We start from the raw sequence: 22,058 nt of genomic DNA, 5'->3' as shown, positions 1-22,058 counted from the left end.
CTCAACATAACACGTTAGCATTTAGCTGAAAGCATGCGCTGTGCCTAAATACAGCTCCACAGAAGCATGGCTGGACACCCTTAAGTCTTAAAATGAAATAGTGATTAATTTTCTTTTAATCTATTCATTATTGCAGCTCCCGTTAGAAATACTCACAAGAACCTTAGAGCTCAGATCTGTACAGATTTTGTGGTCGACAGTTGAGCAATTAAAGAAAAGCATTTAAGTTGTGGTTAAATTAAAGTTTGGACTTTAAGTGAGTAACATGAAATTTGGTTTCATTAAAAGCAGAATCTGAAGTTCTCCCACAAGCGCCGCCGCCGACACATTCAGAGCAAAAAGGGCGAACAAGAGACCTCTTTATTGAATTTATTAAGTTGTATTCAGACACTCAAAACTGACCAGCCCATCACTAGTAATGCTGTTTTACATCATTAAAATTCATTAAGCTGTAAGAGAGACCACCAGTAAGGTTAATTATGCCACCCGCTTATAGCTGTAGGCTAGCAAGTCCGACACAGTCCGTCATATAAAATCGAAGGTCAAGTCATTAATTCAAACATGATGAACACTGTGCAATGCAATAAAAGTTCCTTTCAAACATGACCATGGACCATTTCTCAGAAAAGTAACAAGACACCAGGGAGGGGATTTCTGTTAATAACACTACATATACCTAAGAGACACCACCACTGCTTAACATGTGACCAGTTTGTGACACGGTCTGGGATGAAGCAAAAAGAAAAGGAAACCTATAGTGAACTGTACAATTGTTCGGAATCTCTAGACAATTTCCTTGTGAGCTCGGGAGCTCTGCAAGCGGTGCTAAAAGGAGGAAGAAGACAACATTGCACCTTATAACAACATTTCAGGATATATATATATATTTTCCACAGACAGTGGGTGGTAGTCCAATATTCTGTTTGTGTGCGGCCTGAACTGGATTCTAAAAACAACCCCCTCCCCAAATTTGATTGAGATCACCCAAATCGATGCAGGTTGCCGACTGGCCTGGACAGAAACAGAGCGGATTAACAAAGAGTTTCACATCGAGTGCTCAAATTCTTTGCAGTTTCCTGTTGATTTTATTTCCCACGTGAAGCCGTATCAGTGTCAAGATGTGACTTCTGTGACGGACTCTGATGATGCCGCAACATGAAAGGATTTTGTTAACATAGAATTTAGAAAGAAATCCCGCCATGTTGACCTGAAGGTGTTGGTTCCCGAACTTTACAAAACTCCATGTTTTCCACACCGGCAATGTGGACAATATTGCTCTACAGATGGTCGCGCACAATAGGAAGCTAGATGTGTATCAAGGCAGTTTTTTTTTTTTTACTTTTCAATACTCTCCAAATACTTTTGTGTATTTTCCAACTTTTATTTTCCGCCGTTCGCATTAGGAGCCTTGGATGAGGATGTCTTCCTGTGTAACAGATGTGGGGGGAGGGAGGGATATCTTTCCTGGCACCGTCTCGATACAACGATGCCTCACAACCGGCATCTCAAGATGGGAACAATTTGGGTTTCTTCCGATTTGTGAGCGTAACTTAACCCGCGCACAAAGAGCATCACAGGCAAAAACACCATTCGCACCCCAGTCGGCCCTGTGAAGTGACAAATGAGGCTACGCCTTCTCATCAGCAGATCACACAATCACACGCTCGCAGGTTTGTCGTGGGTTAGTCTTCCAAACTGAATAAGAGATAAAAATGTGTTTTTTAGGCGTTGTAGTGATACATGCATCCATTATACTGATATACACTTCTTAAAAAAAAAGGTTGAAAAAAAAAAAAAAAGAACATCAAAAAAACAAAAGTATTAGAAATGCAGCTATACAGAGTCTTTTAGCTATTCCAGGGGAGTGAGGCTGACGTCAAGAAGCCAAGGAGCCCGATGTCCAGATGGGAGGGAGGAGGAGGAGGGGGGGGCAGAGGAGGGGTATGTATGTGTGTGTGTGTGTGTGTGTGTGTGTGTGTGGGGGGGGGGGGGGGTTAGTTATTACTGCAGCAGGAACGGCTGGTGGGCTGAGCCGTCTCCGTCAGGTCCACCCCCCGGTTCCGCCCGCTGCTGGCTCCGGCCGTCTGAGGCTCATTCTTGGGAAGTTTCTTTGCTGCAATGACACGGCAGCAAGATCAGTGACGACGTCACCAAGAAGCTATTCTTAAGAGGTAGTAAATTACATGTACGGTCAACTTCATTATACTTTTCATTGTTCCGCCCCAGTCTGCAGTCTACATTACAACAGAGGTTATTTAAATATTTCACCCCTCCAGACAAACTGTAACATTCTCGGGGACACCACACTCTCGATTCAACTTGTAAAGATGGGACCAGACCAGGCGGCAACCTCCGGTTCTGAAGAGTGAAGCCGATGCGGAAGTGTTTTTAACGTGTATTCTCTCTAATGACCAGCAAGGGGCGACTCCTCTGGTTGTATAGACGTCTATGAGAAAATGACTACTTCTCTCTTGATTTATTAGCTCAGTAAACATTGTAAACATGAGTTTATGGTCTCAAGCTCTTCTTCATTACAGCATGATGTTTATTCAGTAAATTATTACCATTGAGAGTAAACAGCATTGTCCGGTCTGGGAGTTGTCCATGTTTTCGTTTCACAACTTTAACCCTTTCACAGCGTGTTTTCAGTTCATCAAAGTTAAATGCAACATTTTGTTTTCCTAATAAAGTGTTTACACCAAGATTATTTATTTTCCTAACAAACAACCATTTCGCATAAAGATCCCTTTAGAAAAGGACCTGCACACTCACACAGGTGTTTTCAATGAAAATATAATTACGTGACACCGTCAAACACAACACACTGACAATAACAATAACTAACAGGAGAGTGAGGCTGTCAATCAAGCAGCGTCTGTTCTTGAGAAAAAGTCTAATCAAACATAAGTGAAAACACCTGTGTGGGTGAAAGTATGGGCGTCACACAAGAGGCTGACGGGACTTCTTTGTGATCGCTTCACGCCAGAGAACAGTGTCCTTTAAATTCAAATGGAGCTCCCGCTCTCAGATGCTGAGTTTAAGGGCTGCGCTCTTCAAAGGCCTCAGTGTCCTCCAGACCAGCTGGAGGCCACGACTACGTCTCTGCCTGAGAGAACGAGGTCGGACTAGATGCCCCATTACTTCAACGGCCACCGGGGAGGTTTCCAAAAAGAGTGGCAAGTACTTGTTGAGCATTATGGGCCGTGACATTTCATTTCAGGATTAACCCGGCCTCCATTATTCATATCCTGCTGTGGCCTTTTTCCAATCGGTCCAGTTCATCAGACACAGTGATCACCGGCATGCAAATACGTGTGCATTTTCCCAAATATATGGGTGGAGGAGAGCAACCGGAATGCACCGCTGTCTGTCCACAGCTGGTGCAACGAGGCGGGTGGTGAATAGCTCTGCTTGGATTTATTTCATATGAAGAAAAAGAAAAAAAAGATATAAGAGAAACTCACCGATGGCCATGAATATCTCGTTCACGTTCATAGAGGTCTTTGCAGATGTTTCCATAAAAAGCAAGCTGTTATCGTCTGCGTATGACTGTGCATCCTATGAAAGTGAAACCAGGAAATCCTTCATTAAAAATGACTTTTAGTCGCTCACAGTTTGCATGCTCAAAACACTTAATGTGGGGGAAGGTACAGTAGGCAGGACCAAGGCCAGTTATCAGTCTGAATCTTTTACGCTAGCTTTAACAGACATATACGTGTTTTGTTTTGTTTCCACAATTAATCAATAAGAACACAAACCTGGAAGTCCAGTGCTCTCTTGCTTGCGAGATCCGCCTTGTTCCCAGCCAGAGCTATTACAATATTTGGACTGGCTTGTCTCTGAAGCTCTTTAACCCAGTTCTTCGCCCGTACAAATGACTCCTGGCAAGCAAAAACGGGGAGGGGTGGGATGACTCGGTTAGTGAGAAACAACAATGAGACCCATGTGACGGAAAGACGGGGACGACAGGAGGCTTCCCAGGACGGCTGGCTGGGCTTTTGCTAATCTTTTCATCAAAACACAACAACAGGGGAACAATTAAACGATGCTTTTGATGAAAAATGAAACAAACGGTACAGTGGGAGCAGCATTTTGTACAGCGTGGGAGGCCAGGTGATACTGCCATTAGGAAGTTATGCAGTGGAAGAAAAAAAAAAAGTTGGGCTACATGCTAAACTTTTTCTAAAACTTAGTTTGAACAGAATTGCTGCTGGCTTTGTCACTGAGGAACATTCATTCTATTTTTGTGACTCTTTTTTCTCTATCTCTTCATCATTCACAACAATGTTGCTCCAGCTCTGCTTAGTGAGAGATCGACGTCGATTGCTGCAACCAGAACTCACCTCATTTGTTATGTCGTACACCACGATGGCTGCCTGGGCCCCTCTGTAGTACATGGGAGCCAGACTGTGGTAGCGCTCCTGACCAGCTGTGTCCCAGATTTCAAACTTGACCGTTGTGTCGTCCAAACATACCGTCTGAGTCAGGAAGGCAGCTGCAGGTGCACAAAGCAGAGGAAATGATGACAAATGTGTTTACTGGAGATCTACAAAACATGTTTCTGTGAAGCTGATCATTTAAAGACCAGTGCTGGAGGCAGGCACACACACACACAGGAGGATTATCTGGTTGACTTAGTCCACGTTTGGATAAAGGGGAACAGAGTGTATCAAACATGTTTTATACTGATAATCTGGATGGGTGCTGAAGCATTAAGTAGGGTGGGATGTTTGTATTTACTCTGGGTGGATTCATTGACAGGCAAACTCCCTTTTCACATTCAGTCAGTTACACACATTTCTGTTGGGAAACTACCCAGAACTTCACATTTGCCGTTCTGGGCATCGAACCATCGACCCTCGAGTCAAAAACACCTTGAATTTGAATCAACCACATGACATCCAGTCAGCAGCATGTAAGGCCAATAAGTATGTAAATGATAACTGACTGCTTTAATCTCATGTAATCTGCTGAACAAACCAGGAACTAGATAAGGACGTCCAGGAATTCACCTAATAACTCCTGCAGCTCTCTGTTCCTCTTCATCACCATATTCACACTCAGTCTTAATCTCCTCTTCATGTCATCTCCTTCTCATACGAATCCTACATTGTTTGCCACCATGCTCATTTTGGGATGTTAAACAACTTTTCTACCAATTTGCTCTGCTCATATTTCTTATACTCTGACACCACATACGCTAATTTTGTCACATTTCATAATCTATTTACTGACTGGGAAATAGGACTCTTGTGACAGTTATCTTTGTACTCTAACCTTAAGATGATCTACATACTCAATGTTCATTCCACTGTGTGACTCATTGCAAGTCTCCCTGTGACAAGAAGGTAAATAAAGGCTTGTTCACAGAGGGGAAAACCCGCAACATCATGGCCTTACAAATACACGTACCTCCGATTGTGCTCTCTTGGAATTCGTGAAACTGCCCCTTGACGAAGCGAAGTACAAGACTTGACTTCCCCACAGCGGACTCTCCTAAAAGCACAAGTTTGAACTGGCAGATCTTGTTGCCTGCGTTTGGCCCATTGGGTCGTGTAGCTCCGCCTCTACTTGCCATGTCACACTGCCCGGTCTCTTCTTCTGGAGGCTGACTTACTGTGAAAAACTGTAGAAAATATCTGAGCAGGAGAGAGAAAATAAAGTGTCAGTGCCACATAAAAAAAATAAAAATCAATGTCAGGAGATGTAGAGGTTAACTGTGTTTATTAAAAAATTAAGCAACATATTGTCTGCAACTATGAATCATGATTACGACAAGCAAAGAAATGACGCATTTAGTTGCAAACAGCAATGAGAACATAGTTATTTATCATAAGGTAAGTATTTTCTCTGCTGGTGAATGAGCCTTAAACACAGTGGCCATAGTACAGAAAACAAAGTTGGTTTTTATAATAAAAACATTAAAAGTATTGTCCAGCTCATTAATAACCTTTTCAAATGAAGTATATTAACGCAGCATACCTGGTTAATATTGCTGCAGCTGTTATATATAATAACTCATATGTGTGCACTGTTCACTCTGGACCGATCTCGGTATAGTCGGGAATTCAGAATATATTAACACCATACTTCATGTGACGCTTTAGATGAAAAAAGGACTATTTGGATAAACATGATTTCAGAAATCGTCGACCACAAAAATAAACATTTTATTTTTTTAAAAGACTAAAATGTTTATGCACACTTTGTAGAATGGGGGAAATATTCAGGAGTTTTAATGTCAGTTTTACACTTTTGTGCTAACAATATCTCTTTTAAAACAAAGCAGTCCAAACACAGATGAAACAATGACAACGGAGGGTAATTTACTGTAGGTAACTACACACAAAGTCAACAAGAGTTTCACATTACCAGCCACACTTTTTTTTTTTTCTCCCTCTGCACACAATAGTTGGTTTCTTGCCATAACAAGCAAACAGGTATGGCAAAACTTTCTAGGGTTTGGCTGAGTCTTTTTTTTTTGTGTGTGTTTGCCTGACAGTGGCCCCAACATTTAGGCATCTGAACTTCTGCTTCAATAGTTGCAGAAGTTTCTCACCTGTACTAACTTAACTAACACATCTAGAAATGTCAAAGTTGAACAACTGGTGTAACTGTAACGACAGAACCCTCTGGCAACTTGTAGCTTTCAAGTTATGTGAGGCAGAGCGTCACAAAGGGGATTAGTCTCGTATGGATCTGGGCATGTTGGCGGAAAATGTTTCACGGATGAGTTACAGACAGTTTTCTATATATATATATACACCAATCTGTAGATTTAAAGGTGAATAACAACAACACTATATTAACCAGATAACAACAGAATCACTAACTTAAGATATTTTGCATTAATTGACACCGACCAAGAACACACCGTACAAAAATAATGACTGTCAACTTTGTCGAAATCCCATTACGACACAGAGTTAACCACAAATAACCTGTTATGCTGTTGTTGACTGGCTCGAATTAACAAGCTAACGATTGCTAGCGTTAGCAACAAAGCTATCTAGTAAGTTCAAAATGTCTAGGTTAGCACAAACCACTACCTAACGTCAGCTGTCAGAAAACACGATAGTCTATCTAGGTAGTACCGCACACACCAAGCTTAAATCTGACATCTACGTAACGTTTGAGAATGGCCAAAACAGATGATGCAGTTTAGGGTGTGTACAGCTAATAGTGACAGCTAGCTAACATTAGCTGCATGACGTTAGTTTTGTGAACTCGCTCATCAATCAGTGTTATAGAGTCGCAATTGTTGCCTATATTAAACGTAGTTTAAACGTAGGCAATCTAATAAATATGGCGACTGATCCTGATTCACCAACGTTACATACAACGTTAAGTTACAATGCTTTACGTTATCTAGCTTGGCCCTTCCAGTGTCGGCTAGCTAACGTTATTAGCATCAACCCAGAGAATAGAGACTGGGCTGGTCAACACAGACGTTGTTTAGCTATTAGCTAGCTAGCTAACGTTATTAGCATCAGGAGGAGCCCTTCAGATAGCCATTGGCTAGCTAGCTACTGCTATTAGCATCAGGAGGAGCCCTTTAGATAGCCATTAGCTAGCTAGCTAACGGTAGTAGCATCAGGAGGAGCCCTTCAGATATCCATTAGCTAGCTAGCTAACGTAATTAGCATCAGGAGGAGCCCTTCAGATAGCCGCTAGCTAGCTAGCGCTAATAATAGCTACTCACCTACCAAAAAGAGAGGGCTAGTTATTGTGAATGGTGTCTTCAGAGCAGTCTTTGTGTCAGTGTCCGTTCAGAGAGTCGATTACCAGCTAACCGTCACATTAGATGTCATAAAAGCCTCCGCGATGTCCCTCTCACACTTATTTCAACTTCCCTTTAACGCATTGTACGAAGGAGGATGATGACAGATCGTATGATGACGTACTGGTGCTATGGACCAATCATAGGCTTGGGATTTATTCCCAATGTAATAATAATAATAACTTTATTTATAGCACCTTTAAAACCAGAGTTTACAAAGTGCTTTGACAGACAAAGCAGCAAAAGCAAGACAATAAAATAACAGTAACAAAAAGACCCAGTGAGACAGTTGATATGATAAAAATGAACAAATAAATAAATAAAATAATTATATATATATATATATATATTTAGTAAAATAATCTAGTAAAATTAAAAAAAAAATAAAACAGAGAAGCGATCACTGTTCTCCGAAAAAAACTAAATGGCATAGGAAAATAAAATGTTATTATTCAGCAAGATAATAGGCCTCGTGCTTTCGACAAATACATATTTTTTAATTATTAAGAAATACCAAAACAATTATTTATATATATATATATATATATATATATATATATATATATATGTGTGTGTGTGTGTGTGTGTGTGTGTGTGTGTGTGTGTGATTGACTATTCATTTAGAGACACTAACCCACATTAATTGCAGTATTTAAATTCACAAAAAGTATTTTTTTAAATAAATTAACCATTTGAATTGAAGGGTCTGACGTTGCTAGGACACGGAACTCCAAACATGTGCGCCACTCAGGCGAGCGTCGAGCTGAAGAATTTGGTGATACGCGACAAGAAAGTTAAAACTACCTAGAGGTGCAATTTCACGGTTTTCTTTTTGCCGGTTGGCTGCTATACACGTGAGTTAAAGTTGAATATGACGGACGGAAATACTTCTTGCCAACTGAAATGTACAGATAGATGTCCAAGCATACCGACGGTCAGTTCACGTTGAGATGCTACCTTTGATGAACCTTTTTGTTTTGGCCGATACTGTACACGGAATACTATAATGTTAATATGTTCTTAACACCAGGCAGGAAAACTTGTACCTGTAGACCGGGCTAATTGTTGCTTTCAAGAAGCTGCAAGGGTAAGTAATTTTGTATGTGTGTGTGTGTGTGTGTGTGTGTATGTGTGTGGTTAGATAGATAGATATTATTAAATCTGCAAGGGGAAATGTATTCACTACAGCAGCATATGATCAAAGTAACAGAGTAAAACATAGAGTATACAAATGCACAATATGTACAGTAAAAATAACAGAGTAAAATATATTAAATATAAAAAAATGCACAATATATATGAAATAGAATAATATTAAATTAACTAACTAAACAGTATAGTGCAAAGATTTAACCAAACAACAAACAAACAACAGTGTAGCGGTGTTATAATTTGGCCGGAGGTGATTTATTATTAAGTCTCATTACAGTGGGCAGGAATGATCTGCTGTATCTGTCCAATATGGATGATAATTTCTTCATCTTTATCTATAGAGTGCACATTTTTATCAGTTTAATCTCTCGGTGCTTTGGCACAATTGAAGTGTGACATGTCATTTCAAGTGGCAGACAGCTTTGCAGGTGCATGTTTATTCTCTCTCATATGCCATATCAACATCTTTTACTTTCCAGGCCCCCACCCCACCGGGGGTAAGGAAATTCCGCAACAGCATCCAACCAGAGCCAGGAGCTGTCAGAGTGCACCGAGGGAAGGCCAACGATCCAAATGTTGCCGGCTCCCTTGTTCATGGCATCAGCACCAAATCTTGTCTCACTGTGAGTATGACACAAAAGCACACACACAGCATATTGTGGGTTAACGCTAACGAGGCAAAACATGTTTGCATACAAAACACATCCAGAATATGGATGTACCTTCTTCATTTTTACATGATTCCAACAGGGCAAAAGCTTGCTAAATCCTCCCCCAAAGACCTTGTTCCAGCAGAAGTTGCAAGAGCTCAGTGAAGCAGCGTACACCTCCATTCAAAAGGCACCGTTGGGGAAGTCACATGATCAGCATGGTGGACTTCCCACAGGGTACAATGACAAAACTACATATGGTGTTAAGACTGTTAAAGGTATGCAATTCGTCCAACAAGATCATGGCTGACACCATTTTTTTGTTAAAAAGAAAAACACAACAACTAAGAAATGGTCTGTTAAGACACAAATGCTGATGATTATGTTCTAGGTCTATACATATTTATAATGACTGTGAGAATGGTTAGTCTGTTCTCTCTTGAATGTCTCACGTTCTTTTTTGTTCAGGGTTGGATATGCGTGAGCTCATTAACCCTTCAAAGACAGTGGAAGAGGTGGAGAGGGAAGCTCAGGAGGGACACGAGACTTACCTCCGCACCCACAACGCCTATTTTGTTGGTGAGAATGGGAAAAAAAATGTATATTACGCATAACGACTTAACTTTCACTACCAACAATCTTTTTGTTGAATTTTGTTGATCATCTTGAAAACTTACTAATGGCCTTCATCCCCATAAAATCCCCGTGCTCTGCTCCAGGTGAGAGGATTGATAGGAAGTACGAGCAGAGTCACTACAGTGAAGACAGCAGGTTTGGGATCCCCACACCTCATTTCACCGACGGACGTAAGCTCGGCAAAGCCCTCCACTGGCTGGGGGAGACACAGAAGTAAGTGCTGATTTAAGTGAGCACAAGTGCTATGTTTTCAATTTCCACAACTCTACGTATTCCTTCCTATATTCCCTGTGCCGTAGGTTTTACAATCCAAACCCTGTTTGGAAGAGATCCGGGACCAGGGAAAAGATGGCGGCACAAATTGGCGAAACGAACAACGTGTACGTTTTCTGTCACACTTTTTCTGACCGACTCTGTGACCTCTGACTATACTTTAACATTTAACCTTCATTCTCTCATTAAAGCCATCTTTTCAGGAGAGGAAATACCTTGAATCTCCCACCAGATCACACCTTTGGAAAACTCTTTGTGGATGAATTTGGTAGAGTTTATGTAAACAAATAAAATAAAATACAGACTTGAGCTTTTTTTTTTTTTTTTTATCAAATAGCATTTTCTCCACTTCCTGCACAGGTGTTGGAGATACAATCCACTCCACACAGCCAGGCCAGAGCGTGAGAGGTGGAGACCGTCAGCGCAGTCTGGTCAGCGCAGTGCAACTCTACCTGAAGAAGGTCAACTTCCACGTCTTCCCCTCCTTGCTGCAGGCGTTCAGACATTATGACAAGGTGCGTTCCAACTATTCACATTTAACGTCACATCTAAAGTAACCTGAAAGAATACAGTGACACTTAAGTCCTTGAACAAAGTTCACAACACATTTTTTAATAACAAAAGACGTGATAAAGTAACAATGCTACTATAATACATCTCAGTCCCATAAAGGGCTAAGCGACAGCATTGTGTTTTTTACGAGTGTATCTGCTTCACTAGGCGGGCAAGGGAAGGATTGACAAAGAGGACCTGCAGGCAGTGTGTCGTGAGTTCCGGCTGGACGTGAGCAGGCCGGTTCTGGATGACCTGATGGAGTACTGTGACACAGACAAGGACGGACTAATCAACTTCCTGGAGTTTGCTAACTTCCTCAACTGGAAAGACAAGATGCCCATCAACAGTCAAGAGCAATGCATTATGACGAATGGTCAGTTTTGTGTTGTAATGTATCAATTATACAAACTCTGCCTCACTTTTATGCATTTCCCTCCCTCGGGTCTCAGAGACTGAATTAAAATGCAGCTGATTTATTATTATAGTATTTCAGACTACTACACAACACACAAATATCTGAATTTGGCAATAAAAGTCGTGGAAGCCTAAGTTTTCAAGTCATGTTAGTTAAAGCGTCGCAGTTAAGATTTTATAATTTTGCATTAAGATGATGCAGAGGCTACATGTGGAGGCTCATTTTCCCGAACAGTTTCTTTTTATGTTGTCTCCTGCAGAGCTTCAAAGCAGCACGGCTCCAGACAACACAGAGAGGAAGCCTCAGTCAGAGTCGGCACAGCTTCCTGCCTCTCAGGCCTTAATTAAGCCTGAGGATCTGGAGCCCATTAAGCCAGGCAGCTCACTGAAGACCCTGAGGACCCTCAGGCAACCGAGGGAGGCCCCCGACCACTTCATGACCTCCTCCACCCTCATTGGGTCCGTCAGTGATCCGCCCGCATCCAGTAAGTCAGAAATAGAGATGTGTGGCGATAGCTAGATACTGTCTTTCTCTAAGAGGCATAATCATATTCATTTAAACCTGCATTCATGTCTTCTGAAGCACCTAAAAATCCTTACTCACCATGTGGTCTGTCTTCCCATAGACGGCCGCACCTATGGGATCCCGACTGTGCGCTCCGACCTTCCAGCTCCACGCATAAAGAGAGTCACTGACAAGAAGGACTACGGCGATACATCGACAGCTGTAGACCTTCTGTATCCATCGGTTCATGAACTCCGCGGTGTTCATGAGAAACACTTCTTTTGCCCTCGCACCAAGAAGGAGGTACGTACGCACAAGATCCACCGGAGAGTGCAACTAAATGACAAAATAAGATTTACTGTAAGTAAATACTCTATCCAGGGTTGTACAGTCATACAAAAAAACACTACGAATATCATGGAAATTGCTTTTACCAGGGCTGGAAAAGTAAAAATAGTGTTAATTCATTTAACTGCATTAAAATATTTATATGTTGCAGTGTTGCTTCAGTGCAGGTAGATAAGATGGAAATAAAAGTAAAAGACAAATAACTCTCACAGGTGTAACTTGGCCACATTTTAGTGAAATCATTTTTTTTATCAACGATCTCATCTTCCTCTTCACAGATTACAGAGATCTTCAGGAATGTGGGCGTTAATGTTTCTGACGAGACGTTCGAAGAAGCCTGGAAGCTGGCGTCCATGAAGCATCCGGCCGGGGAGGTTTGTGTCGAAGTTTTCCGCAACGTACTCGAGGAAATAAAAGCAATATGATACTCAAGATATTTCTACTGGCACAGTAGTTTCCTCATCGCTGTCTTAACGATATCTCCACGACCCGGCCAAAACTTTCACATGACAACCATAATGGGAAAATCTCTGTATTTTGAACTGTCTCAGTAACCTCAAAGTCGAGTTAAAAACTGTTTTTAAAGAGCAACAAAAAAATATTTTTTTTCAATGCAAATCCAATCTTTTTGCATTTTGTTTACCTTTGCAAGTGGGACACTTATTTTTATACATCTAGAGCAATACAACAATTTTTGTCATTACATTGTTGTTCATATGAACTCAGCTACTTTGGATCTGAATGAACAAATTCAACTCCCAAGAAACAAGTTTAATTTAAATGTTTTTTGCGTCAGTAGAGTCTATTTTAGCTGGTATGTGACCTAACTTAATACTGAGCACACATAATCTATTTGTGCTGTCACATATTCTATCACTGCTGCTATTCTCTTCAACTGACTTCAACTTTTATTTCACACTGTTTCTGTATTATGATCGTGGTTATGAATCTTTAAACAATAACTGCAGAAGGGGAACACATACAACTTTAACAGAAATGAACCCTTTTTTGAATGGCTCACATCAGATTAATGATCACGTAAGCATCTATTTGCAGTACCTGGCAGAGGACCCACCCAAAAGAGGATAATATAGAGAGACATACTGTACCTGATGCACACTTTTCAATATATGGACTTAATTCTTAGTCGGCATCAAGTTGCTGGAGAACCGGCCTGCTCCTTCAACTGTGTGTCCATCATTAGGAACCTGTTTGATGTATGACATGCAGTGTTCAAAGTAACAAATGATGCATTATGGAGCACATTTTACACCAATAAATAAATATAATATAGGTGGGTTTTCATCTTAAATACAAACCATCCCTCCTCTGATAGCAACCAGGTTCATATTTTCTCACATCTTTTCACATTAGCATGCAGGGAAATGGCAAAAACGCACATATTGCTGGAACAAAGCAGAATGTGTTTATCGTTATCTTTAATATGTTCAGTGATTGATTCAAGAGCGTGTGTGCTCTGGTTTCCAAATAACAGATTGTGTTTAAGAGGCCTCGGTTGTGACTTGTTTTGACTCAAACATTCTTTCTTCTGGTCTGAATATTAGAACCAGTTTTCTGTCAACACAAATTTAGAAACTACAAACGCACACCGGAGAATCTCCTGCGCATGAGACTGAATAGCAGACACAAATAAACTAGTAAATAGACTGAAGCTGAGATAAAAAAATTCAAATGAAAACTAATTCTTAAAGTGTTTTATTTAAGCTCCCTCACAATAGACAACGTGCACTAAGTATTCAATTAATCACAAAATATTAATAACGCCGAAAATTCAGAGATAAACATGTCAGCAAACAAAAGAAGTATCAATGTCTGTGAAAATGAAAAATATAATTTCATGCACAGCAACAGCTCATTTGTCATGTCAACATCTCATCTGTCTTTTGTTGGAGGCAACATGTCATCTTTTGTTGGTACACCTAAGCTGCTGTGAACCAGTGTTACATCTTTAATTGATTGCTTTGGACTTAACAATAACAGTTGGCGTGACTGTAGTAAATACTGAGAGGTACGTTCTTCCTGCCTCATCATTTCTTCGGTCAGAGTTTGATGTCCAAGCATATTCATCTTGTGATTCTATTAATCAACCTTGAAATGGAAAGTCTGACAGAGAGAGAGCAAAACGAACGGATGGCTTCTCGGAGCTGAGACGCGTGCAGACATTCAAACAGACACAGACTTCCAAAGAGCTACGAGGAATTGTTTGCAATCTGTTTCGCTAACCAGATTAATGAAACGGGTTGGCACGCCGCCTCGACTGCTGCACGTGTCTGCAGATTACAAAACAGAGAAATCACTAATAAAAAACACCATTAGCTTTTTGTACATTCACCACTTTGTTTTTGTTTTCTTGTTAATTTCCATTAAACTGAGTGATGCACGGGCGTGGGAAATTGTTTCATGTGCTCTCCCCATATCCATGAGCATATTGACATGTGCTAAGCTAACCGCACTCATTTAATCTCATTAAGACTCTGCGAGATGCTCCACTGGAACCAAAAAAAATAAAAAATACCCCCACGCAAACTTCCACAGACCACATATTACTATGCAGGAAAATTAGAATAATCCTCAGCGTATTTCATTATGCATGAATTAGCAGCCGCTAATGACAGAATCCTCTGTTTGTCAGATATGTTGTCAACATTAATAATATTGCAGCATGCTTTTAACAGAATGGGATGACACGCAGCATTCACAACGGGATGTTTTTTTGACAAGTGACACATTTCTGGCAGTGACCGTGGGCTCAGACACCGGAAGTTAAGCGGCTGGGCAATGTTTCTGGTTGAATGTGTCACTCTTGCTTGCAGCGATGGAATACAACTATTTTCACTGGTGTTGTCGATCCATAAAGTGCTTTTTTTCATTGCCAAAAACCATGTACCAGAACATACGCCCCCTCCTGCTTACTATGGAGAATGGATTATCTTGTTGCTTGTTGTTACAAGTACCTAACTAATACATTTGGTCCCTTTTTATATTTCATGTATCACATGTCGAGAGTACAGTTATGGAATACAAGCTTCACCTGTAAATGCTAATGCAGAGCTTTTACGTTAGCTCGTCGAGGTCGAGGTCAGAAACTGTTGTTGAAGTTGAAGCGACTGTACAGAAATTATTAAGGGAGAGAAACCGGAATGTATCATTAATTTCCTTCTAACTAATATGGTCGACACTCTCTGAAACAGTTAACCTCCAAAAAGAGAATTTCCATTTGTGCCATGTATCCAAAAAGGTGCACTATGCCATACGCAGACGACACCAGACAGAACAAATAGCTCTGTAAGCGAAGAGCGTGAAGCGTAGTTTATGGTTGCTGTAGTGGAAAAGGGCGCGAGGCACAAAATGACGTAATCACGGAATGCACATCGTTCACGAAGGCTCCAGACAAGTGGATGAGCTGCTTGGTCGTGCGCCTCTGAACTTTTGTAAATTGGCGCGCGCTCTGAGCTTTTCAGACATGACTGTCACAAATGGTTCATCCATAAAAGCTTAAAATATTTTGCAGCCAAATAAAATATTCAACCTTTGTTTCGTTGTGATGCGTAATCGTGGAGTTTGGTTAATGCCGTTTTGCCCGTTACACTCGTATTATTGATTCTTCACAGAACATTTAGTTTGTACGCCCTCTGGCGTTTCGGAGAATGCTGCAATGAACAGCGCGTTGAACGTAAACGTCTTTGTGCATGCTCGGAACTCGGAGCTCGCGCACCACCTGCGTAAGTGCGAGTATAAACAAAGCTTAAGTTCTCACCACTCTGCTCACATACCTGGTGAGGGGTAGCGAAGATTCCGGTCTACAATAAAGGCTCATGGGTAGTATTTGGTCTTATGATCAAGCAATTTATTGGTACAACAAACTCAACAGAATTCATTCTTGACCTTGGAAACAGCAGTTTGACCAAAAACAAATGAAGGTTCACTTATAAGCTCTTTCTGGAACTTTCAGCTGCGTCCCATGGGCTTCCTCAGTGGATAGTTTGTCATGGAGATTGGCTAGGTTGTCATCATGTGACCTACAGTAAGAACGGAGCTTCAGTCACGTGACAACAGGTGTTTGTATACGTGGTCACTTTTTGTCACATGACCATACTTTAGGTCACGTGGTGACATCACCATGACAGCAAAGCGAACCCCATATGCGGAGGAAGTCCAAGAAATGTGGTTGAAAGCTGGATCTGGAGTGAGGTTTTTACTTTTGAGCAAGAGAGAGGTTTGAGGACAACCTTCAAGTAGTGAGGTAGGTTCATTTATAGAGTTCTGAGGTCTTCATGTGTTATGACTCTGGGTCCTGTTTCATGTGATCCTAACTAACACACAGTTCTTCAATCAGCCGATTCAGCCGAACGCTCCTCCCCCGTCGTGTCCTGGTGACGGACAAATGGCCTCGTCGTCACTCGGCCAGTTTCCAGTGCCAGTGCCAAACAGTCGTGACCGTCCAGTCGGGAGACGCTCCGCTCGTCAGCTCTCGTTGGAATCTGGAAGGAAAAAAGGGGGGTCGACGTGTTTAACAGGAGCTACGATAGTTTACATGAACAGCTCATGAAAATCATCTATTAAAAATTCAGAAGAGCATCCTAAAGTCTTGTTAGTTGTCGAAGTGTATACAAAGTCACACCGGTTGTTTTGAAACCTTGAGTGTTTCAAGGCCAGGTCCGGTCCGTTTGGGCTGATGTGAGCATAGCAATCGTTCTCGGCTCGCCTCCACTTGAATGCTGGAGCGGTTCGTTTTGTAGTCGGAACGCAATCGACCCTTCGATCTGAAACAACTAGGCTTAACAATTGCTGTGCAAGTGTGTAGCCGTCTTCTATTAGGATGCATCAGGACATTGTTTTCTAGTCGCAGTCTAGATGCTCGCTGGAGCTGATCATTTTGTTCATTTAATGAACACTGGTATTTAAACAACATAAACCCAATTAGCAACACACTGCTGGTGCTCCAAAATGAACGAAGCGAAAACGAACCGCAGGTCTGGAAGACACTCGACTCCAACTAAGTTCTGCTTCTCGTCTCACCTTGAAACCAATGTGGTGAGGATTCTGAAAATAGCTTCCGTATCCTGCCAAACTGTTTTGCTAGCCTTTGGGATAACATTTGAAGTGTAACAGGCTTTTCTCAGAGGGGATTTCAAGACCTGAAACAATAGGAAAGACAATCTGGCTAACTAGATAGGTGGGCATTAGGTAGGACAGGCGGCCCATGTGGTCCAGCGACTAACCGGATTACTGATGGGAAATGTAAAGAGGCTTTGACTGTTACATGCACTGGGAGTTACAGCGGTGAATCATATCAGGGGTTCTTTTTCAACCCAAATCACAACAACGGAAAGTGATGCAGTGACAGAATTATACATTTACATTTTTGACAAGCAATCAAGAGGTCCTTTTCAGACGGAAGTGCAGAACATTGCTGGCTGCATCTAGCTGCGAGGGCGATGGAATTTGGTGACCGTGTGCATTAATGTTCCTCCCGGCGTCATTCAGACACGACAGAGTGAGTTTATTAGATATCAAGAAGGAAGGCGATATCTCTCGTTCTCTTGCAGCAGGGAGCTTATTTCACAATGTCAGCATTTGATCAAGCACACGGAGAAAGACGAGACGTTCCGACGTCTCTCATGCCATGTGTTTATTTTAAGAATTTCATTCATCCAGTTGGCATCAATGAAAAACTTTTAATATGTAAATAATGGGACAGCTGGTCTGATTAATCTTGTGCTTGTAAAAGATTTTATCTCGAGTTCTTTTGCCCCAGCTGAGCTTCAGACTTAACAGTGTGTCTGTTAATATTTGGAAAGTGTTGCCGCTACGTCTGAACTTACATTATTAAAGTATTAAAGTGAATACAGACAGGATCATAGGAGACGCTCTCCCTTTTTGTTTCCTTTTAGTCCAATCAGTGCTTCTAAATGTTTCTCTCTCCAGTGTATTAGTGGCAGCGCTCCAGTGAATCACTTTCACTGTTTCCCCAAGTGAGGCATTAAATATTAGATGAACTCTCATCCACACGAACATGTATTCTCCAAAATAATGCTTTCCACTTTTGAAATAAATATATAAATAAATATGAAAAACATTTAACTCTCCACCATCAGCTCCAACAAAAACAGACATGCCATATGTTGGAAGGCCTGCAGGTAACTTTGAGCTTTTGCCAACATATAATTAAGTCCAAGTAAATATTTGTACCTATTTTTATTTATTTTTTATTGCGAAGCCAACAATGATTTATGATCTAACAATTAGCTTCAAGCATGAAATCCGGTAGATTTGAACACGACAAAGCTGAATGACTGTCGATTTGAGTTCGTAGTCTTTGGTCACATTTCGTCAGTGCAGACGACGAGCGGAGCGCTTACTCATAGACTGCCGTCACTATTCTCCTCTGTGGGCCGCCATCGTCACTGGAGGCCACTTTGAAGATCCTCGTGCCCTCGGGGTCATCGGGCCCTTCATATGCTGATGACAGGAGCCAGAACCTCATGACCACGAAGCAGAACTTTCTACCTGCGAGGAAAAAGACAAATCTTTTTTTTTAAAACTGAGGTTATGAGTCCACGGTGCGTTCATGGGGAAGACTGCAGGGACACTTTTATGACATTTGAACCAACGTCATCAACGCTGATGGAATACGTATCGCTGCTCAAGTGTCCTGAAATCACTTTTGTCACTCAAGTGTTCTCACATAACACACGAGGACCAAAACTCACCAAATTTATCAAAGACGACGGACACGTCTTCCGGCAGCATGAATATAATGTCCTCCATCGTGACGGCGAGCTGCTGTCTCTGAGCCTCGCTGAGGGACCGGCACCTCGTCTGGACGTAATCTATCGTCTGAAATGACAAAAGAATTCATCAAAACTAAAAACGGACAGCGATAATTAATCATTATCTCCACAAATTGACTACTTTCGATTGCGGCTTTCGGTTGCGACTCTTGGCCATTGTTTTGCACCTACATTTTTGGGTTATCAATTACATTATAAGCATAATAAAGATGTATATTAAAAAAAAAAGTTTGAATAGTACTAGCAGGTAAAACAGTCATTTGAATGTATCTCCAGTGTGTGTGTGCATGACTTGTTACCTCACTGGACACAATCCCCACTAGACTGTGGTAGCTGCCACTGGACATCAGGCTGGAGACGTGGACCAAAGCCTGGGATGGATGAGGAACAACAAGGTGATTTATGGTGGATGATGTTAGTGACTCATGTCGTTTTCCCCTTATTATCATTATTAGATATGTGTTTGTGGGCTACACTTCTTGTGGTAACTGTGATTTTATGTCTCTATCTTAAGGATGGTAATTGGAAAAGAAATTGATAATAATGTTGGTATTCCCAGGGTGTGATTTTCAGACAGAAGTCCTTTTAGTAGATTGCTCTGGAGCTTTCAATCAAGCAGACGGAGTTTGCCCAAGGCAATTGTATAAGTGAGGATCTCCATTTTCTTTTCCCGAGAACTTTAAGGACCTCAGCTTTGAGCGCTCAGAAATAATAATAATGGAAATTTGAACATTTACAAAGCCGTGACTTCGAAAACTCCACCTGCTGATGAAGATCACGTATTATGATCGAAAGCTCCCCAACAGCTACTGGACAGACCTTGAGGTGAGACTGCTTTCTCAACAGGAAATATTTAGTTTAACATCGACTGAAAAGTGCTATTTAAGAGTTGCAGTCAATAAACAGATTTTGAAGATTTTGAAGGTGTTTTCATCCTTTAATATTAAAAGTGTGAAGAAAAAACTACTTTAGTCTACATCTTCTAATTCATTCATTCTAGTTTCTCATTTATCTTATAACCTAGTATGTTTGGCTTCTATACAAACCCTCGTGGTCATGGTTGTTTCATTTAAATCTGAAGAATCACAGGAAGCTTTGAAACCATTTAAACTGTGAAAACAAACGGTAGAAGCCTTCCATCAACCACATATATAGAGAAGTTACCCGGATGTTAAGAACTGATGCAGTTGCAGAGTAGAAGACCTGCTGGCTCTTCTGTCAGTAGTTACCTGCTTCACTCCCGTTTGAAACTCCGCCGAGTTCAAGTCTAACTCAAAGTGCAGATCGACGAGATACATGATAACTTTGCACCGGATCCACGTGATCGGGTCCGGGATGCCGACCACGGAGATACCGGGCCGCCCGGCGGAGCTCTTCGGCGGCTCGTCCGGCTGCGAGCCGAACAGTCTCTGACCGGCGAACACGAACCTCCGCTTGCACAACCTCCGGCCTCGCGCTGCGGGTCCGGCTACCCCGGCGAAAGGACGCACGCACATCGCCGCCCACTGTCGGCACACAGCCGGCTGCTCGCTGCAGTTCGGGCCCCTCTTCCAGTTGCAGATGCCAGGTGAGCACGTCGCGAGGCCGCCGAGCTCGCGGCGTGCGGCGAGGCTGGTGATGCGCTGCATCAGCGCGAGGAGGACGCAGCGTTACCGGCGGCGTTTGATCCACGAACCGGGGCTGGAGCCTCCATCTTCACCGTTGCCTTTGGTAACCTTACGCAACTCACCCCATGCTGTACCCAGAATCCTTATCGCGACTCCGACGTAAACACACATGACTGCTGCCTTCAGGTGCTGTTGGAAATTCAGGAACAATCCACTTTTTCTTTCTCCATTTCTGGTGGTTGTTTCTTTCTTTGGCTCTTTTTCTGGTGCTATTTTTTATGATTCAATATTGAGTATATTTTTTAATATTTGTATTAGTTTTTTATGAATATATAATATCATCTTGAATTAACAGATTGTTGTTAATTATACATGTTAAAATGTACATGCAACATTATTTGTAAGCACAAACAGATTAGTATAGTATGTGGGGGCTGTCAGTTCTATCAGGATGACTGATTTTCTACAACACGTGATGTGTAAAATATGTCTTTATATAACTACATGTTAACAGATTATTTCTTATTTATGGCCACAATTTAGCAGCTACATCTTCTTCCATTCATTCTGCTGCTGCACACATTAAACACAGGTTTAGGATTGAGTAAGTTTAAAATGTACAGGCAGCACTTAAAGGCACCAACGTTGCTGTACATACTTTTCCCAGTAGAGGGAGATAAATATCCATTTATCCGCCTCACGTCGTGTGTGTGTGTGTGTGTGTGTTACAAAGTATAGAGGAAACTAGAAAAGAAACTTTGTGTGTCTGTGCGTGCATGTATTATTATCACAACAAAAGCCAGTGATGTCTGCACGCATGCACACGCACACACACACACACACACACACACACACACACACACACACACACACAGAGAGAACAAGTTGTTCCTTCGGGCCAGCAGTTTCCGCCCAGTCTTTGTTTTTCTGCGCAGGTGCCCCAAAATGATTGTGCGAAAATGTGAAATTTGATCAGCAGACCAAAACATCATTAAGTCCCCGCTGTTCTCGGTGATTACAGGTCAGCGCCGTTTTCTCTCCCCTCTTCAGCGCGCGCGCGCTCGCACACACGCGGGCAGACACCTGCGCGCGGCCCCGCCCACCTGAAGTTCTCCCAAACTAATTGTATTTATCAATAATTAGCAGCGCGGCACTTGGTTATTTGAAATCACGCTCAGACACGGAAACCTTTTGCGGCGACGTGTCACAGTAATCCTGATGCTTTTTACACCTGCTCGTCGAATGGAGCAGAATATTAACGACTTCCGCACTGAAGAGAGAATCATTTGTTGGGCAATCTGCAGATAAATACACAAGTGAAGA

General features: G+C 41.8%; 3 protein-coding genes across 4 annotated transcripts; 1 reads left to right on the top strand and 2 right to left on the bottom strand.

Annotated features, from left to right (window-relative positions):
- Window positions 1-346: 346 nt before the first annotated feature.
- Window positions 347-7,868, bottom strand: rab5ab (RAB5A, member RAS oncogene family, b). 2 transcript variants are annotated; one of them, XM_079164799.1, is made up of 6 exons: window positions 7,703-7,868; window positions 5,413-5,639; window positions 4,344-4,495; window positions 3,759-3,881; window positions 3,465-3,558; window positions 347-2,113 (listed from the first exon to the last, which is right to left on the bottom strand). In XM_079164799.1, exons 2-6 carry the CDS (start codon window positions 5,576-5,578, stop codon window positions 1,995-1,997), a joined length of 654 nt encoding a protein of 217 aa, XP_079020925.1. In that variant the 5' UTR covers window positions 5,579-5,639; window positions 7,703-7,868; the 3' UTR covers window positions 347-1,994. The 2 variants fall into 2 exon arrangements, with proteins under 2 accessions (XP_079020925.1, XP_079020924.1); XM_079164798.1 differs by having other exon boundaries at window positions 7,707-7,868.
- Window positions 7,869-8,516: 648 nt separating this feature from the next.
- On the top strand, window positions 8,517-12,738 carry efhb (EF-hand domain family, member B; the record flags this gene model as incomplete). The annotated part of the gene is made up of 12 exons (XM_079164450.1): window positions 8,517-8,555; window positions 9,412-9,555; window positions 9,683-9,860; window positions 10,051-10,161; window positions 10,302-10,431; window positions 10,518-10,598; window positions 10,695-10,759; window positions 10,852-11,006; window positions 11,212-11,419; window positions 11,721-11,945; window positions 12,087-12,268; window positions 12,592-12,738. The coding sequence occupies 12 exons, from the start codon at window positions 8,517-8,519 to the stop codon at window positions 12,736-12,738; spliced, it is 1,665 nt and encodes a 554-aa protein (XP_079020576.1).
- Window positions 12,739-16,294: 3,556 nt separating this feature from the next.
- On the bottom strand, window positions 16,295-20,816 carry LOC306699983 (m-AAA protease-interacting protein 1, mitochondrial). The gene is made up of 5 exons (XM_079164834.1): window positions 20,358-20,816; window positions 19,428-19,499; window positions 19,048-19,174; window positions 18,697-18,844; window positions 16,295-16,815 (listed from the first exon to the last, which is right to left on the bottom strand). Exons 1-5 carry the CDS (start codon window positions 20,754-20,756, stop codon window positions 16,731-16,733), a joined length of 831 nt encoding a protein of 276 aa, XP_079020960.1. The 5' UTR covers window positions 20,757-20,816; the 3' UTR covers window positions 16,295-16,730.
- Window positions 20,817-22,058: the final 1,242 nt, after the last annotated feature.

The sequence above is a fragment of the Pholis gunnellus genome (assembly GCF_910591455.1).
Source record: "Pholis gunnellus genome assembly, chromosome: 8".
NCBI classification, from domain to species: domain Eukaryota; kingdom Metazoa; phylum Chordata; class Actinopteri; order Perciformes; family Pholidae; genus Pholis; species Pholis gunnellus.
The sequence above is the reverse complement of the archived record's forward strand: the minus strand, read 5'-3'. Positions and strand labels throughout refer to the sequence as shown.